Consider the following 17,945-nt stretch of genomic DNA (forward strand, 5'->3'; position numbering starts at 1 on the left):
CCAGGCTGACTTTAAACTTGTGAACTTCCTGCCTCAGCCTCCCAAGTGGCTGGGATTACAGGTATGCACCCTCCCCTCCCACACCCACACATACACTGGACTCATTCTAGTCCTGTACTCAAGCAGCCAAGCCCACATATCTTACAGTATTACTTAAGGCCGCGTTATTACTTAAAAAGGCAACAAACAATTAATCATACTGGTGTGTTTAGAAACTACTTGAGCCCTGCCTAAAACAGGACTTTGAATATTTGTTGTTTTTTTTGTTTGTTTGCTTGTTTTTTGGTATCGGGGATCAACTCGGAACTTTTCAAGGCAGGCCAGCGGCACCACTGAGCTAAATCCCCAGCCCAGACTTTGAATATTTGTATACTCAGGATTTAGGGATTTCATTGTTGGGGAAATGAAATAGTGGTGGAATATGGAGAGAAGTCTGGCTTTGAGAAAGTTTCGTGTCTTTTTACAAACCCTGTACCTTCCAGATTAAGTTGTGGCTAGCCTGGAATCCCCTCCAATAGAAGGCCTGTCTGAACCTGACTCACCATCATGGAAGTGGGGAAGTCTGGCTTGATAAACAGACAAAGGCTTCGCTCTCCAGCTTCCCTGTTAAGGAGTCTTCAAGTGGAAGAAACATAGTTCAAGAAATATGGTCCATGCCTGGTGCACAACGGAATAAAATAAAGATTATCACTAGGAGATGGCTTTCTGTCCCACTTTTAAGATTTGGGGGAAAAGAGATTCCATTTAAAACATATCCCTTGTCCACGGGAAATGACTTGGCATAACTTTCCAGTTAAGAAAGCACTTTCTCACCCATTAGCTCTCCTCACTCGCTCTGCCTAAATAACCTCGATGTGAGACAGACCCATTCTCATTTGCCTATTGCACTCCAGAAGTTCGGTGACCTACAAGATAGCGTGAGGCTGCAGAGAAGGAGCAGAGCCAGGCCAGAATGCGGGATGACCCAGCTCCTGGTTCACCTTCCTTTTCCTGTACCTGTTTTGCTTCACATTCATCTGAAATTAGTGACCATTCTCTGACCATCTGGAAGACTGCAGGCTTGGTGGGTGCCACAGTTCGAATATGGAATGTTCAGAAGGACCCATGTGTTCAAGGCTTGCTCTCCAACTTGACAATATTGAGAGGTGGTAGGAATTTGAAGAGGTGGGGCCTAGTGGAGGTCTTTAGGTTTTTGGAGACATGGCCTCAAAGGGGTCTACGGGCCTTGGTCTCTTCCTTTCCCTCTTCCTCTTTCTGGCATGAGGTAACTGGGTGTACCCTGCCATGTTCTTCTAGGGTCCAACCACGGACCCAAATTTCCAAAACTGTGAATCAAATTAAACCTTTATTCTTTATAAATGGATTCTCTCAGGTATTTGTTACAATGATAGAAGGCTGGCTGGCACAATAGGAAAGCAGCAGGTTTGTGCACATGGCTGCAATACGAAGCTCTGTAGGGTGACACAATATAAAGAGGCACTGACACCAACACTCAGAGCCCTTCAGACAAGAACAACCAGAGAGGAAAAAAAACAGAAGAGATGGTGTTGCAGCTCCTGGAAACCCCACCTTTCTACAGGGGCCCATAGGTGCTGAACCTGAAGCTGCAGGCCCTAAAGCTAACACATACATGGGCAGATACACTTGCACAGAAGGACAGACTAAACTCATTGGGCCTCCCTACCTGTTCTTAAAAGTCAACACCTAAGTCCAAGGCTTCCAGTTCTATTTTTCGGTAAATCAGTATATTTGATAAATAGTTACACTTTACTAATCACTTGGTAAATGAATATTTTCAGAATCATCTAATGTCACTTAGTGATAGAGCCAAGTATCTAACTTGGTCTCCAGATCTCAAGCCCTGACTCTTCACAGGAGAGCCCACTTCTTGACAAATGAAAAAGGTGAAATAAAATAGCCAAGTAGGAACTTGAAGAGGGCTTCAGAGCAAGCTGAGAAAGACTTACTAGCTTTGCACAATACCCTGTAAAACCAGAAGTGGTAAGAGAAACAATTGTAGAAGGATTTAAATGGGGCTAATAGTACAAGGAATATTTGTAACAAAGGAAGAGTTTTCTCAAATAAATATAAATACATACATGTGCCGGGGATTTAGCTCAGTGGTTCTGCTGCCTGCCTCGCAAGCCCAAGGTCCCGAGTTTGATCCCTGGTACTAAAAAACAAACAAACAAACAAAAAACCCAGAATTGACCAATACCTGAAACATATACTGAAAAATACTGGTTGCATATCGGAACTTCACATTTAACTGGGGTCCTGCATTTTACCTGGCAACCCTACTGGGGGTCCACTCAATAGGATCACACACAGGGCTCTTTTGTCCGTTTTGCAACTTGACCCGATTAAATGAAAGATCCATACCTTGAAAAGTCCAACTTCCAAATTCTCTTTAAAAATGTAGTATGACTCCTTTCTTGGCCAAGGACTAAAACCTTCAGCACTCTGGCAGGCAGGCAGGAGCGGGAAGACTTGCGCAGGCGCAGAGCAGCGGGCAGCCGCGCGTGGTTCAGGCCGCCTGCCCAGCCGAGGCGAGCACCTGTCACCCTAGAGCCAGGCCAGCAGCGCCTTCCGTCCCTCCCTCCCTCAGGCGGAGCGCGGACCCGCCGTCCCCTGCCAGCCCTGCGCCCTCTATTTATGTTGCTTGGCCGGCTCAGGCCCATATTGGGCTGTGCAGCCGGTCAGGCCCCGCCTGGCCCTGCGACCCCGGAGCTTCCAGGTCAGGTCGCAGCACCATCGCCGGGCCCTGAGGAGCGAGTGGGCGTAAGTAGAGGCAGAGGGCGGGATCGAGGTGAACGCAGCCCGCGACTTTGGCGTGACCTTGGGGCCCTGGGGCTTCCGACCCGGGCCCTGTCTGCCACTCAGCTCGCACCCTCTTCTCTGTCGCTGTGTCAGTGTCCTGGTCTTCACCATGGTGTCCTCTGAACTCCGCCTACTGCCGTCCTCACCAGACGGCCGAGGGTGGGTCGTGAGGTAGGGGCAGCTAGGACCTAGAGGAGCACCTGGCACTTAGAACGGTTTGTTTAAATTCAGTCAGCGTGTAATGTATCCCTGGGCAACCCTCTTAACTTTAAAGCCTGGAAAATAATTGCCCCGCATGATTCTTAAGAGGAACTAATGAGCTATAATACATATTAAAGCACTTTGAAAAGTAGAAAGCACTGGGAGAGTGCAAAACATTGTGATCTCATCAAAGGAAAGGAAAAAAGGAAACTTGTCTTACTATCTTTATCATCCGTGTTCCTGGCCATTACTCACTGACTAGTGCATGGGATGGATTATCACTGCTGAAAGGAAATCAGGTCTTTTCCACACTAGTGGGAACCTCGGAGCACATTTAGGCCTCTGCACATGTTGGGTTTGAGCAGGATGAGGCTGAAACAGAAGGTGTGGCGAGGACAGTATGGTATACAGTAGAGGTGGCCACCCTAAATGTCTGTAAGATAATCTGTACGGGCAGGGTGAGACAGGCAGTGAGGACAGGCACTCAGCCCCGAAGTTCTCACTCAGACTGGATTGGAGATTTTAATGGTTCACATTTCCCAGTGACTTGTAACTGGGCTGCCTACACTTTGACTCTTTCAGAAGAAAATTCATAATGTACCTATTACCTCCCTTTACATATTACATGTTTATTAGATAATGCACAGATATGATTTATAATGTGGGTTAGGAGTTCAAAATCTATGTAACTAATATAACACAGTTCCTAAAATTGTGACTTATGCAATATTTAAGATATGAAAAAGGCATTAAGAATAATTGAGTATGTATAGGGTACCACCATAGAGCTGGAAAAATTAAACATTTATACAATCAAAACTCTTGGTCATCCTCCCCTGTTTGTCTCACCCTCCTTCCACTCCTCCTGAAGAAAACCACTGTCCTGCATTTGTAATTACACTTCATTTCCTTATATTCCACTACAGTGTTATGGCTCCTTAAAGAATATATCATTTTTTAAACTTTTTATTTTGATACACTTCCAAACTTTCAGAAAAGTTCCAAGAATGGTACAGAAAACCCCTGTTCCCCCTTAACTAGATCCACCAGTTGTTTATATTTACTTCATCAGAATATATGGTTTACATTTACTCTATTAGAATATATAATACTGTTTTGCATATTTTAAACATATTAACAATGTGCAGCATTATTCTGTAGTCTTTCACACAGAGAGATTTATCCACATGGATACATGTAGATGCAGTTCATTTTTTTCTGTTGTACAACATTGTTTTGAGTGCATATACTATAGTCTATCTGTGCTGTTAATGGACACTGAGGTAATTTTCCAAATTTTCACTATTTCAAGCAGTGCTGCTACAAATTTAAATTAGTTTAACTTCACTAAAATATTGAAAATCTTCATAAAGAGGAAGTCATGGTCATGTGTCATCTACCATTCAGAAAAAATAGCAACTGTAAAGATAATATGAAGATAATAAAACATAAAAGCAAAACGTTTGTTGTTTAAGGAAGTTGACATTTCTCCCCCACACTAAAATTTATAGCAGTCCACTTCTCAAATATAACAAACAAGGGTATAACTGCATTGTGGATTTGCAAAGTAATTAGGCTTTATTCTTGTGATTTATATTTATCTTTGCTACTCATTTTTCTCCATTATTATGGGTACTATTATTATGAATGCACCAGTTCAGCCTTCTATAAATTGGAGCAGAGAATAACTTCCCATTGATATCATTGAGAACATTTATACAATTTTGTTTTGCTGATGAAAGGAGAATGCACTCTCTGCCCTCATTATGAGAAAAAGTCGCTGTCAGCTTTCTTCATTTATAAACTGAGTCTGTATCAACAAGTGGTTTGTATGTGCAACCCAATATTTTTATTGTTTGAAAAGAGTTTGTACAGGTATATTCTGCATCACCTTTACCAAGTAAGTTTAACCAAGCAAATTACAGTTGTACATACATGGCCTTCTTCATTTTCCCCCAAATATTCAAGTCTTAAAAGAAATTCAAGGTGAGAAAACTAGAACTTAAAGAGGCTGACAAACATGTTCATATTACTGGATAGTACAACAAGGGTCCAAACCCAGGCCTCAGTCTATGCAAACCGAAATCTACATTCCTAACCTTTAAACTGGACACTTGGATGCCAGATACTAATATAACTATTTATGTAATTTATCACCATTGTACCAAGGAAAAAAATTAGGTTTAGAAAGTTTAAATAAATGAGAGATCACAGCATGTAAGCAGCTAACCCAGGATTCAGACCCAGGGCTTTCTCACTTCTGAGTCCCCATCTGCCATGCCAATATCTTCTGTGCACCCTCTGCATACAAGAACAATACTGAAGCTAGGTGTGATGGCACTCACCTGTGTTCCCAGCACTCAGGAGGCTGAGGTGGGAGGATCACTTTGAGTTTGAGGCCAGTCTGGGCTACATAGTTCAATACATAGCGAGACCCTGTCAAAAAAACAAAAAAGAAAAAAAGAAAAAGAACAATACTAAGAATGTTTTTGAAGTGTGGTAGCCAATTTAACTTCACAAGCATTTTTCAGGATTTCCATCAATAAGTTCATTTGATCTATGAATCCATAGCAATTAGATTAAATTTTAAGATTTATATAAAGGGCAAGTGGAAGGAAAGAATACTTTACAAATAATTATACCTGTTTTAAAATTTCATTATAAATGTTTCTTTTGAGTATTTGAAATGGTTATTTTTATTTTAAAAGAAATTCTGCTTTTTTATTGTTTGTTGAAGCCAATTTTGAAACAGGGAAGCTGCACTCATGTACAATATTTATTCAAGATTTGAGAATCTGAGGACAACCAGGTGATCTTTTTAAAACAGGAGCATTCTCCTCTCAAAACTCTGCAGCTGGATCTTAGAGGAGTGGAGATTAGTCACACAGACAGAATATTGTCCTACTCACAAACTAGAGGATGGGTTTATTTATAACATTAGAGCAGCAGTCGGCAACCTGCCACTTGTTTTTGTGTAGCCCTTGAGCTAAGAATAGATTTCATAATTTTAAATGACTTGTAAAAAATCAGAAAAAGGATAATATTTTATGACGTGTGAAAATATCATGTAAAATATGTGCAATTCAGATTTCACTATCCATAAAACATTGCATTGGAACACAGTCACACTCATTAGTTTACAAACGTGGATGATTATGACAGAGACTGTGTGGCCTACAAAGCTAAAATAGTTCCTGTCTGGCCCTGTTTTGCCAACCCTTGCACTAGAGGGAGTGGGTAAGGGCACAGACTTTGTGTCCATTTCATGAAAAGAGACAAACTCCAAAGAGTGATTTAAGTAACTGTTGCTTTTTATCAAAGAGAAAGGAGACTAACAAGCGGTTTCTATGATTCTCATACTTGACAGTTTAATAATAGAAAACATAAGAATAAAACAACAATAATATTTTATATAATTACAGTTACTTAGGGAAGCTTTTCCAAATATTTCTGCATATACCACTTACACAAAAAGAATTCTTGATTAAAAATATCAGCAATCTGGGCCAGAGGTTTGGCTCAGTGGTTCCACCACCTGCCTTGCAAGCACAGGGTCCTAAGTTCGATCCCTGGTACCAAAAAAAAAAAAATCAGCAATCCCAATAAAATCAGCTTAAACTGTCTCTCACAACTGAAAAATATGGATATAAGGCCTGTTTCAAACTGTGTAGCTCTGTTCTGCCTGTGCCATATATTTGCTTTGTCTTCGTGCTCCTTTATAGGGACATGGCTGTAGCAGTCTCTGACCTCCCTCTTGTACAACGTGTGAACCCCTAGTCATCGAACCAGAGACCCACGCTTCACTCTGGGCAGGCCAATCTCAGGTATGGTGCTGCCTCTGAACCAGTAACAGTAGTAAGAGATTGAGAGTCAGTCCCACTCTAACTGCACCAATGAGGGCAGGTTGGACACTTAGGAAACCCAACATCATCCACTATGAAGTTGTTTATAAGATATTACCTGTCAGTGGTGGTGCACACCTATAATCCCCGCACTCTGGGAGGCTGAGGCAAGAGGATTGCAAGTTCAAACCCAGCCTGAATAATTTAGCAACTTAATTGAGTCCTGTCTCAAAAAAAAAAAGGAGAGAGAGAGAGAGAAAAGCCTGGGGATATAACTCAATGTGAAGGCCCTGAGTTCAATCCCTGGTACTGTAACCAGAAAAAACTGACCCATTAATGCCAGAAAATCCAGCAAGTGGGGTAGGAAAGGTTGAAGTATATAGCTTCTGAAATTGGCTAGTTGTTATAATTCCACAGACTGCAGCACGGTGCTTTATAGGTCTTAGAGTTCCTATCGTGCATAATACTTGTTCCTAAAATGAGCTTTAATCCGATGCTCAAAAATGACTTTCTCATGAGATTTTTAATTTTTTACAGGGTTTCAGAAGTTTAGAAAATGTCTACCCTTCATAGCAGACAAATTTTGTGTTCATATTATTGAAATCTCACCTGTCCTTTCTTAAATCCCAGTACTAACTTTTCTGCCCTCAACATTTATTCTCACTGTATGCATCTTTATAGCCAAGTAGGAGCTAAGAAAGGAAGCAGAGACTGGAAATCTCATGTGAAGGTTTTCGGCTCTAGGAATATCCTGTAAATCAAAGCAGCTAATTAACTTTCTTGAAACCTCCTGTTTCTATTGCCCCCGGGAAGGCGAAGATTGCACCACCAGTTTGAAGAGACTTTTAATTAGACAAATGCTTTTTAAAGCAAGAAGCAGTTCGGTTCTGCCACTATGAAATAGGGAACAAAGGCAAGCTGAGCAAAGAGGGAGGACAGAAACCAGAAGGCTTTGGTGCATTTTCTAGGTTTAGTGTGATTTAGTTGGAAGTTTCAAATACCATGAATTCTCAGATCAGCAGACATTTGCCTGTATTTTCCAAAGCCCAGTAGAAATAATCTTTGTATTATCTGCTTTGAATTATTTGTCCAGTATCAAAGTTGAAGCAGAATTTTAGTGGATTTTTTTTTTCCCAGTCATCCATTTTCCAGGGTCTATACTACCTGGCCCTGGTCAGGTCATTATAACACATGGATGCCTTCTTGGAGAGGGTGTATGTAAGCTTTTGGTTAAGATTCCATCTAGAGAGACTATTAACTGATGCCCCTTTGCCCTCTACCTGCACGTTAGCCTTATTTGTTAACTGGAATGGCTTTTCATTTGTGGAAAGAAGACTTTTCAATCCTAGAGAAATCTCCGCTGCTGTTTAGGAAATATTTTGGTAGCAGTTAATAATTTGCTGTTTACACATCAAAGACATTTTCAGATGAAAAAAATATCTGTTTTAAACTGCTCTGTTTAGAATGAATAAAATTTATTTTTAGGTATATCTTAGCACTAATGCTGCATATTTCAATTAAAGAGATTTTTTTTTTCCTTAGATGAAAACGGCTTGTTTTCTTACCCTCAGGAGTGTTTCAGGGCATCTCTGTTAATTTGTGAGTAACCAGAAATGCAAATATCTCCTCAGGAATCAAGCTAAACATAAAGAAGATCCAGAAACTTTGGAGAGTGTGTCATGGAGTGCAAGATTGAGGGAAAAGAAAAATACCAGCATAGCTTGAACTTACTGAATAAAATTAAGAAAATGAGAGAATTAACAGAAATGATTGATGTAGTGCTCATAGCTGAAGAGGAGAAATTCCCTTGCCACAGACTGGTCCTGGCTGCATTTAGTCCTTATTTCAAAGCTATGTTCACCTGTGGACTGCTTGAATGTACTCAGAGGGAAGTCGTACTCTATGACATCACAGCGGAGAGTGTGTCGGTGATATTAAATTACATGTACAACGCAGCTCTGGAGATCAACAATGCTAATGTGCAGACTGTGGCTATGGCTGCCTATTTTATGCAAATGGAAGAGGTCTTTAGTGTGTGTCAGAAATACATGATGGACCACATGGATGCCTCCAACTGTGTAGGAATCTATTATTTTGCAAAGCAGATTGGAGCTGAGGATTTAGCCGATCAATCAAAGAAGTATTTATATCAGCACTTTGCTGAAGTGAGCTTACATGAAGAAATACTCGATGTGGAAGTGCACCAATTTCTGACACTTATTAGATCAGATGATCTTAACATATCCAGAGAGGAGAGCATTCTGGACTTGGTCCTGAGATGGGTAAATCATAACCAAGAATTACGCACAGAGCATCTCGTTGAGCTTTTGAAGCAAGTCAGATTGGAGCTTATAAATCCTTCTTTTTTAAGACAGGCCCTCAAAAGGAATACAATGCTGCTGTGTGATGCGGGCTGCATTGACATCATTCAGAATGCATTCAAAGCCATCAAGACACCCCAGCAGCACTCTCTGAATCTTCGCTATGGTATGGAGACCACCAGTCTTTTGCTCTGCATTGGCAACAACTCTTCAGGAATCAGGTCAAGACACAGAAACTATGGGGATGCAAGTTTTTGTTATGATCCTGCTTCACGGAAGACCTATTTCATCTCATCTCCCAAGTATGGGGAGGGTTTAGGGACTGTGTGTACTGGAGTCGTCATGGAAAATAACACTATCGTTGTGGCTGGGGAAGCGAGTGCCTCCAGACTTTCTAGACAAAAGAACAAGAATGTCGAAATTTATAGGTTTGTATCTAGCAGAAAATTGTTTTTATTGCCGGGGATTTAGCTCAGTGGTTCCGTCGCCTGCCTTGCAAGCGCAAGGACCTGAGTTCAATCCCCGGTACCAAAAAAAATTGTTTTTATCTTGCTTTGACATTGGCAAGTAATACTGAGTGGTCATATCTTAAATTACATGTGTTCAAAATTACCTTGTAAATCTTCCATAAAGAATAGCATGCATAATAGTTTTATGTATGCATATATATAAAATCATAAGTATAATGTGGCATAAATGTAACATTCATAATTGCTCACATTTTAAAATTTCCTTTTCTGTTCCTTTGTTAAATTTACCTAAATTAAATGTATGTGTGCTATGATTCAGTTATATTTTTTCACTCTTACCTTTCATTATTTATCCCTGTGATAAGGCATAATATATTGGTTTGTTTTTAATGATCTTGATATAACTTTTAACACTGAGAAAAGTTTATTAACCCAGACTTTTTTTAACTGATTTTTAAAATCAATAATTCAGAATAGTAATTATTTTCTCACCCATAAAGTTTTCATTCTCTGATTTTAATTTGTGAATCTTTTCTAAACCTCCAGTGTTGAAAAATGCCTGTAGCCTAAGAATGCCTCAATCCTAGGGTTCAAGTAAGAGGAACAAGAGTGCATGCTAATTAGTAGTGTATCATCTGGGTCTTAGTTGTGAGAACGCATACATTTATCATTTATTCAGCAGGTAGTCATGAGTAGTGCTTAAATTTAACTGGGTGAATATAATATATACACAGAATAAACACTAGATAGTAAAACTTTCCTTTATACTCTCAGCACCTTCTTAGCAGAGTTTTTTTCAGACTTTTCAGTCAGAAATTCATTCTTGGTGACAGTTAAGATGAGCAAAGAAAGGATTAAGAGGCCCACTGTTTCTCTGTCATAGCTTAGCATTTCAGTATCTGTTCTGAACTGCAGCCCTGTCCCTTGTCCACATTCATAGTGCGAGGGTGTGTCTCCCTCCCCCATATGAGAGAGGAAGGGATGCACAGCCCTGGGTGAGTGGTCTGGACCCACGCCATGGTGGCAGCACGTGTCACTGAGCTGAAGGAACAGCCTTGCTCAGGATTCTCAGGTGTGGACCACAGAGCCAGCATGTCAGATCCTAATGGAGGAGAAAGCTTTGGCTTTCCAGCATGGTTCTTATGGATCCAGGCACTTGTTTAATACTTGATTTGGCTAGGATAGCCACCCTTCTTTCATCGTTTGTTTTTTTTTTTGGTGCCAGGGATTGAACTCGGGACCTTGTGCTTGCAAGGCAGGCGCCGGAACCACTGAGCTAAATCCCTGGCCCCTTCTTTCATCTTAAGGCACCCTTCTTTCACCCACGTACCTCAGGTGGCTCTTCTTTGTCCCCAACTCAACAGTCCACAACTCTCCCATCAGAACTTATTTTTAATAAATATCCAGCTTTGTGAAAGTGTCTTTGTTCTGATCCTCAGACATCTGTGGTCTTACCTAGTTTGAAATCCCACTTCCCTTCTTTCTGTATACTGCATTGTTTCCTTTCTAGTCTGTCTTGAACACAAAAAGGTTCCCATTACCACGCAGCATCTCAACTTTGGTCAGAATTAGTGTGCTAGTGAGCTTTCTGTCACTGTGACAAAATACTTGAGAAGGTGAACTTATAGACAGCAAAGATTTACTTGGGCTCACGGTATTAGAAGTCTCAGTGCTTGGTTGGCTGGTTCCACTGCTGTGAGCTGAGATGAGGCAGAGCACTGCGGTGGAAGAGTTTGGGAAAAGAAAGCTGCTTATCTTAGGGTACCCAGGACACAGAGTGACAGAAAGGAACAGGCCGAGGAAAAAATATACCCTTCAAAGCCTTCCACAGTGACCTGTTTCATCCAATATGGGCCCCATCTCCTGATAAGCCTATTAGCTAATGAGCCGATCAGTGGATTAATCCACTTGATGAAGATAGAGCCCTCATGATCCAATCACTTTCCGAAAGCCCCACCTCTGAACAGATGAGGCTTTTGGGGGACATTTTAGATTTAAACTATAATAATTGGGGTAAAAGTTATTGGTTACTTCCACCATTTCTTCGGGTAATGAAATTATCTTGCTATTAGCTTAAATGAAACTTCTGGCAATGTCTGAGTAGCTAAAATCTAACACTTTGGCAGAAGGTCACCTTAGAGCTAGATTTGTGATACATGTGAGGAATATATTGTGCTGTGGTACATCCCTGCGATATTATTTCTGTTTCTTAACCCTTTTGTCTTTGCCCAGATGCTCTTTAGTTTGCCCTTTCTCTGTACCGCATAGATTTCCATGCAGATGTGTTCTTCTTAGAGGAGGAAGTAGGCTAGTACTCTGGTAGGCATTTCTTTTTAAAAAAAGATACGCCTTTCTGTCTCCTTTACTTATCTCCTCCCATCAGCATCCAAGAGGGTATGTGTCACCTTTCAGATATCAGTCTGTTAATGTTGGCTGCTTTGTCACTGTTCTTTACTTTTTTATATTATATCCACTTTTCTTATGAAGAAGTTTTATAATTTAATCTGGGTATTTTCTCTCCCCATTTTCAGTTCTAAATGTTACTATAAAAATCAGATTAGCAATCACCAAACAGACGTGTACTTCCCACCCTCCACGGGATGTATTCTGTTCCCAGCCTACTTTCTTAAACTATGTCTCAGGATACCAAAACCTATTTTCACTTCTATTTATATATTCATTCAGTTGGCTTTATTTCAGTAACCCCCGCATAACGACAGCTAATCTTTCTTTCTCTTCTAAAATCCATACAATTAAAAATAGTAGTGAAAATAATACCTGTGATTCTAAAGACTGTTTTTCTGCCTAGAATTATAGAGAAGACAGGCATCATATGGTTTGGTAAACTTCTGCATTTGATGGTGACAAGCCAGATAAGCCCTCTCGGAAAGGAACACACCTCCCAATTTCCTTGTCGAGCCTGAAGTAAATGTTCTTTCTGGGGAATGTGAGAGTTAGCCTGGAACAGATGGGGAAAACTCCTATTATATGACTGTCAGATGTTACTGAAAAGTTGAACTCTGTACAAAACAGCATATCACACATAACTCCTTTGTCATTGTTACTCTTTCCAAACAGAACACCTTTTCTCTTGTTTTCCATGCTCTCCTGAGTTTTTATATTTTTAATTCCAGGTATACTGTCTAGGTTTTCTGGGACATTTAATCTCATGTATTTTATCCCACTGTACGTGTTCAGTGTTCTTCTCAGACCGTATATTACAAATCATGATTGGAAAAAATAGACTTACCAGACAAAATAAACTCAGTAAGTACTGACTGCTCTCCCCGCTAGACACTTCATTACTGTGTTGGAACTCCAGCAGGCACTGAAACCATATATCCCAGGGTCCCTGTCTCCTGCAACTCCCTTCATACTGCTGGAACTGTTTCTGTAAGAAATTACCATATCTAGTTGATTGAAACAGATGAGAGGGCTGGGGATTTAGCTCAGTGGTTTTGCCAACTGCTGCACAGGCACAAGGACCCGAGTTCTATCCCTGATACCAAAAAAATAAATAAAATAGATGAGAAATGCCCAGCAGCCTTCTGCAGGGGTGGGGGGTTATTTGAATTTTTAAGTATTTTATTTCATTAACATGCAACTATAGCACTTTCTGCTTTTAAAAAAATTTAGTGTTCTCTATTTCTGCTAATAGTGTATATTAATTTTACAAAACACAGGATTTCATAGTGGCCTTTTCATACTGCCAGAAATGTTTTGACCCTATCCATCCCCATTACTCTCCCTTCCACTGCCCTCACCTCTCCTCTTCATTTCCTTCTTTACAGTGTTTTTATACAGTGCTCTTGACCCAATTTTAAGCCCATTAGAACCATAGCAATCCTTGAAATTCTACATAGCTCACATCCTGTTTGAAATTCTGAATCGAGGTATTTTTAGATTCTCTGTCCTAAAATCATGATTTCCTTAGTATTAAAATGATATTTCATGTCCCCAGAATAAGGCAAATGTATATATTTTTGTTTCTTTTCACTTGTTCTTTAATGGCAGAATTACAGATGATTCACTGAAAAGCTTTTCTACTCATTCTTGATTTTCTTTCCTAGAATTAGGAAATGAAAGCTACTCCTGGGCAATCTGTACTTTTTCTATATATTTTTTTTCTGAAATTCTTCAAGTAGATTTGATCAGTCATTTTTAAGCACATTATATTTTGTTCACCAGTCCTTTAAAAAATGAATCTATATCACTGTTTTATGTTAATATTAGAAAGGCTAGATCTCATTGGTTTTCATTGGAAAAGCAGCTTCAGTATGTTTCTTGAGTTGTTTTCATGATAACTCTAATCCTGGGTTCTCTCTCTGTTGATTTACAGGTATCATGATAGAGGAAACCAGTTTTGGGAAAAGTTATGCACAACTGAATTTCGGGAGCTCTATGCTCTGGGCAGTGTCCATAATGACCTCTATGTTGTAGGAGGACAGATGAAAATTAAAAACCAGTACCTTGTTACAAACTGTGTTGATAAGTACTCTGTAGAAGGAGACAACTGGAAAAGGGTGTCTCCTCTTCCGCTACAGTTGGCTTGTCATGCTGTAGTGACAGTGAAAAATAAACTTTATGTGATCGGAGGCTGGACCCCTCAGGTTAACAAATTTCTTGTGCACTTAATTGGCATGGCTATGTTGTTTGGCTCTGTTGGAAAATGCTGCAGTTGTTAAATACAAGAGTATGCCTTACATTTTGATAAACTGCTTTCTGTCTCACAAGATATAAACTTAAGGTTTTAAAGTGTTGAAGCAATTTAGAAGAATGGATTTTAAGTGTGTTATTTATAGGCATGACTTCATTTGGTATTCATGCTGTATTCTTCATAGTCCTTCCCATCCTTGCTAATTATAAAAGATGTTTTGTGCTGAGGGATTATCTGTAGGGACCGTGTAAGAAGAAGCAGAGAAGCTGGATCTTCATCCTTGATCTGTCCCAGATCCAATAGCTGTGTGACTTGGAACAAGAGACTCTTAGGTCTCTTCCAGATTTAAAATTCTTACTCTAAGTGAGAAACCAAAATATACTAGTCCTGTGATAGTGTAATCCTGTCCAGGAAAGTACGTCATGATTGTGAGGACTTTGTTTTAGTTGAGACAGGTTTGTTTGGTTTTGTACTGGGGATGGAACTCCGGACCTTGCGCTTTTGAGGCAGGCGGCTGAACCACTGAGCTAAATCCCCGGCCCCAACTTTGTTTTAGTTGAGCATCAGCCGATGGGGAGAGCAGAATACTGTTTATATTGAAGCCTAAGGAAGTGATGACAGCCAAACTTGAAGAGTCAGTAGTGTGACTGCAGTGACCCTCTGTCTTCTTTTCAGGGTCTTCTTGAGTCCTTAGGCACTTATAGTAGTGCCTCTCCAGCTGCTCTCTGATGGTCCTCCAGTCCTTCTAATAAAAATTAGTCTTGTATCTCATTTGTCATCCCCATAACATAAGATAAGTGTATTTTTGCCTGTATTATTTCTTGTTTCTCCAGATTTGCTTCATGATAAAACTGGTACATTTGTATTTGTTTCGTAAGTTTGGATTTTGCCATTTATAGTATATCATACCTGGTTTGTTTGTTTTTTTATTTGGTACTGGGGATTGAACTCCGCTCCTTGCGCTTGCGCAGCAGGTGGCGAAACCACTGAGCTAAATCCCCGGCCCTAGCATACCTGTTTTTAAAAGTTAAACTTCCTAACACATTTTCATTGTTCAACAGATCAAAAAGTCATGTAAATTTTATCACATCTACTGCTTGAAACCTCACAAGTTATTTGTAGCTAAACTTTTTCAAAACTGTCCATTTATAATAGTTAATTTTTCATGAACAAGCTCCAAAGACAACGAAAGAGCTTGTTTTTGCTTTGTTATTAATGGTTAAATACTTAAATTAGAAAGAAAATTAAAATGGTAAATATTTATTAATTCACATTCTTTGAACAAATAACATGTGTTGCGTAACAAAGGCTTTTACTAATCCGATTGAGTACCTAAAACAATACATTAAATTGCAGAATAACCTGGAGTTAGGAGGGTACCAGAGTGCTCAGAGCTCTTGGAGTATTTCAAGTAGTTAACTAAAATCAACTGTACACAACTTTGATAAGTTTGGCAGTTATTTCTTTATGAACACTTGGATCCAAAAGCAGAGACAATGAAGCCTTAGCTTGAAGTCATGAAGTTCCAGATACACTGAATATGAAAAACGTTATTTCACCTGGAATTTAAGAAGTTATTTATATCTGTGCAAGATTAAACATATTAAATTTGCACTATCTCTAGATATTAAAAATATATAAATGAGTTATATAATGACAACTTTACATTAGTCCATAGAGCTTGAAAATTGAATTCAGACCATTTATATATAGGCCATAATTATGGTGTAAAAATATTCTAATTACTAAAACACTAAGATGTTTTTTGCAACTTTTGCACATATGGCTTAGAAAAATCCCTTATAAATTATTAAAATTAACTTTACACAAACATTATTAAAATCCACAACTATAAAGTTTGTTTGAATGCAGTTACACTTTAAATACTGCTCAAGAGAGCTTGTTTTCATTTTTAAGACTTTTCAGTTGCTTCAGTTTTATTTAAAGCTAATGTGTCACTGCTAAAATCACAGATTGTTTTGTATACCCCAGCACCTTAGCGGCATCATTTCAGAATATAAATTCCCCTGATTGACAGGATACTCACAAGCTCAAGTCCTGGAATTTGATGTGTTTGTGTTACTATGGTTAACCTCCATTTATCTCTTGGCTGTCTGCTTAGATTAATTGCACTCGTGTACTTACAAAGACCTCTAAGTGGTGTGTTATTATATTGGCTGTCATATTCCCTGCAGATGGATCTTCCTGATGAAGAACCTGATCGATTAAGCAACAAACTGTTGCAATATGACCCCAGCCAAGATCAATGGCGAGAGCGAGCACCCATGCAGTACTCTAAGTACCGATTCAGCACAGCCGTAGTCAACAGTGAGATTTATGTTCTGGGTAAGGAGCAGCAGATTGCAAACAGAGTATAACCTCTTCTGTTTTTCTCAGCAACTTGCCTCAGTAAAAATGAAATAATCTCCCTTCCTCTTATATCTTGGTTCAAATACATATATAACTAGCCTAAAACTTTATTTCTTGTTGTCTACAACACAATCAAATAAGATTAAATGAAAGTCCATTGACTTACTGAGAACAAAACTATTTTTATGGCATTTTCAAATGTCTTGCATTGCAAAAGCAGAGGTGATACATCCTTACATATACTACTAAGCAATATATTTGGAAATAGAAATAAGCCTTTGGACCCTTTTAGCCAGTGGTTTTTGCAACCAACTGTGATTGTGCTATTAGAAAATAAACCCACGATAAGCAAAATGTTGGCCTTCTTCATTTTGCCTAACTCACTAAACTTCTGTAGAGGTGTCACCAAATAATTTTCATCCAATTTTTTTTTTTTTTTTTGGTACCAGGGATTGAACTCAGGACCTTGCGCTTGCGAGGCAGGTGCCAGAACCACTGAGCTAAATCCCCAGCCCCACAAATGTGCTTTTTTAATCTCTTGAATATGTGTGGTTTTGTAATAACCATCAGGGATTGGTGAAAGGCTTGGGTTTAGTTCCACTAATGCAGATAAAAACAATTTCAGAACACCCCACTTAAGTCCCCTATCCTAGTTCACACCATGGTTTTTCCTGGGAATTTTAAAATGTCTTTTGCTCTTCCAAGTGCATTCTGTCTCCCTAGCAACATCCTCTATCACCTTCCCTCACCTCCCCTAAGTATGGATGAGACAAGGTAAGGAGGCTGACTGGACCAATAAGATGAGAGCTAAGCCAGTTCTTTATCTCATCCAATCCATATTGATGGCTAACTTGCAAAAGCACAGGAAGGAAATGGGTAGCAAAGAAATGACAAGGAAAAAAATGAAAAATGGGATGAACGCAAACCAAACATTTGAATAGAAATGCCTTTTTTTTTAAACTAAAGGGAAGCCATTATCTCTTGGTTGTTTTCACATCATGAAGCAAAATAATTCATGTACTCAAGTATTAATAATTGTTTTATTGAAGAACAAGAACATTGTGCGACATAATTTATGACTACCTGTTATGAGACTAACTTCTAATTAAGTTTTCCTCCTGGATAAATATTCCTTACTTTCTTTTAACCATATGCTGGGTCACAGGCCCGGAAGAGATAGTACCTAAACTATGATAGATTGCCTGCAGTAGGTGTATAACTCAAGATGGTGTGGGGCTGATCATATTAAAGTTGGAGATTGCCA

At 39.4% G+C, this 17,945-nt stretch overlaps 2 protein-coding genes across 5 annotated transcripts in view; one reads left to right on the plus strand and one right to left on the minus strand.

Moving 5' to 3' along the window:
* The window catches only part of Mgll (monoglyceride lipase), a 178,019-nt gene extending 175,507 nt beyond the window's left edge, over nucleotides 1-2,512 (minus strand). Inside the window, exons 1-2 of the mRNA XM_087196974.1 lie at nucleotides 2,383-2,512; nucleotides 2,100-2,173 (exon numbers count right to left, since the gene is read on the minus strand). The gene's annotated coding sequence lies outside the window, so the exon portion shown is untranslated. The remainder of the gene's footprint in view (nucleotides 1-2,099; nucleotides 2,174-2,382) is intronic.
* A 25-nt stretch (nucleotides 2,513-2,537) lies between these two features.
* The window catches only part of Kbtbd12 (kelch repeat and BTB domain containing 12), a 53,470-nt gene continuing 38,062 nt past the window's right edge, over nucleotides 2,538-17,945 (plus strand). The window contains exons 1-5 of one of the 4 annotated variants that reach the window (XM_004875284.3): nucleotides 2,630-2,781; nucleotides 6,744-6,845; nucleotides 8,495-9,612; nucleotides 13,994-14,264; nucleotides 16,507-16,657. In XM_004875284.3, the coding sequence (XP_004875341.1) occupies nucleotides 8,543-9,612; nucleotides 13,994-14,264; nucleotides 16,507-16,657 (1,492 nt within the window). In that variant the 5' untranslated portion in view covers nucleotides 2,630-2,781; nucleotides 6,744-6,845; nucleotides 8,495-8,542. Of the gene's footprint in view, nucleotides 2,782-6,743; nucleotides 6,846-8,494; nucleotides 9,613-13,993; nucleotides 14,265-16,506; nucleotides 16,658-17,945 lie in introns of those variants that run through there. The other 3 variants (XM_021252499.2, XM_087196968.1, XM_087196967.1) reach the window with 3 other exon arrangements.

The sequence above is a fragment of the Heterocephalus glaber genome, unplaced genomic scaffold, assembly GCF_053883595.1.
Source record: "Heterocephalus glaber isolate CG9 unplaced genomic scaffold, H.glaber_assembly_v1.0 deba00001645, whole genome shotgun sequence".
NCBI lineage: Eukaryota > Metazoa > Chordata > Mammalia > Rodentia > Bathyergidae > Heterocephalus > Heterocephalus glaber.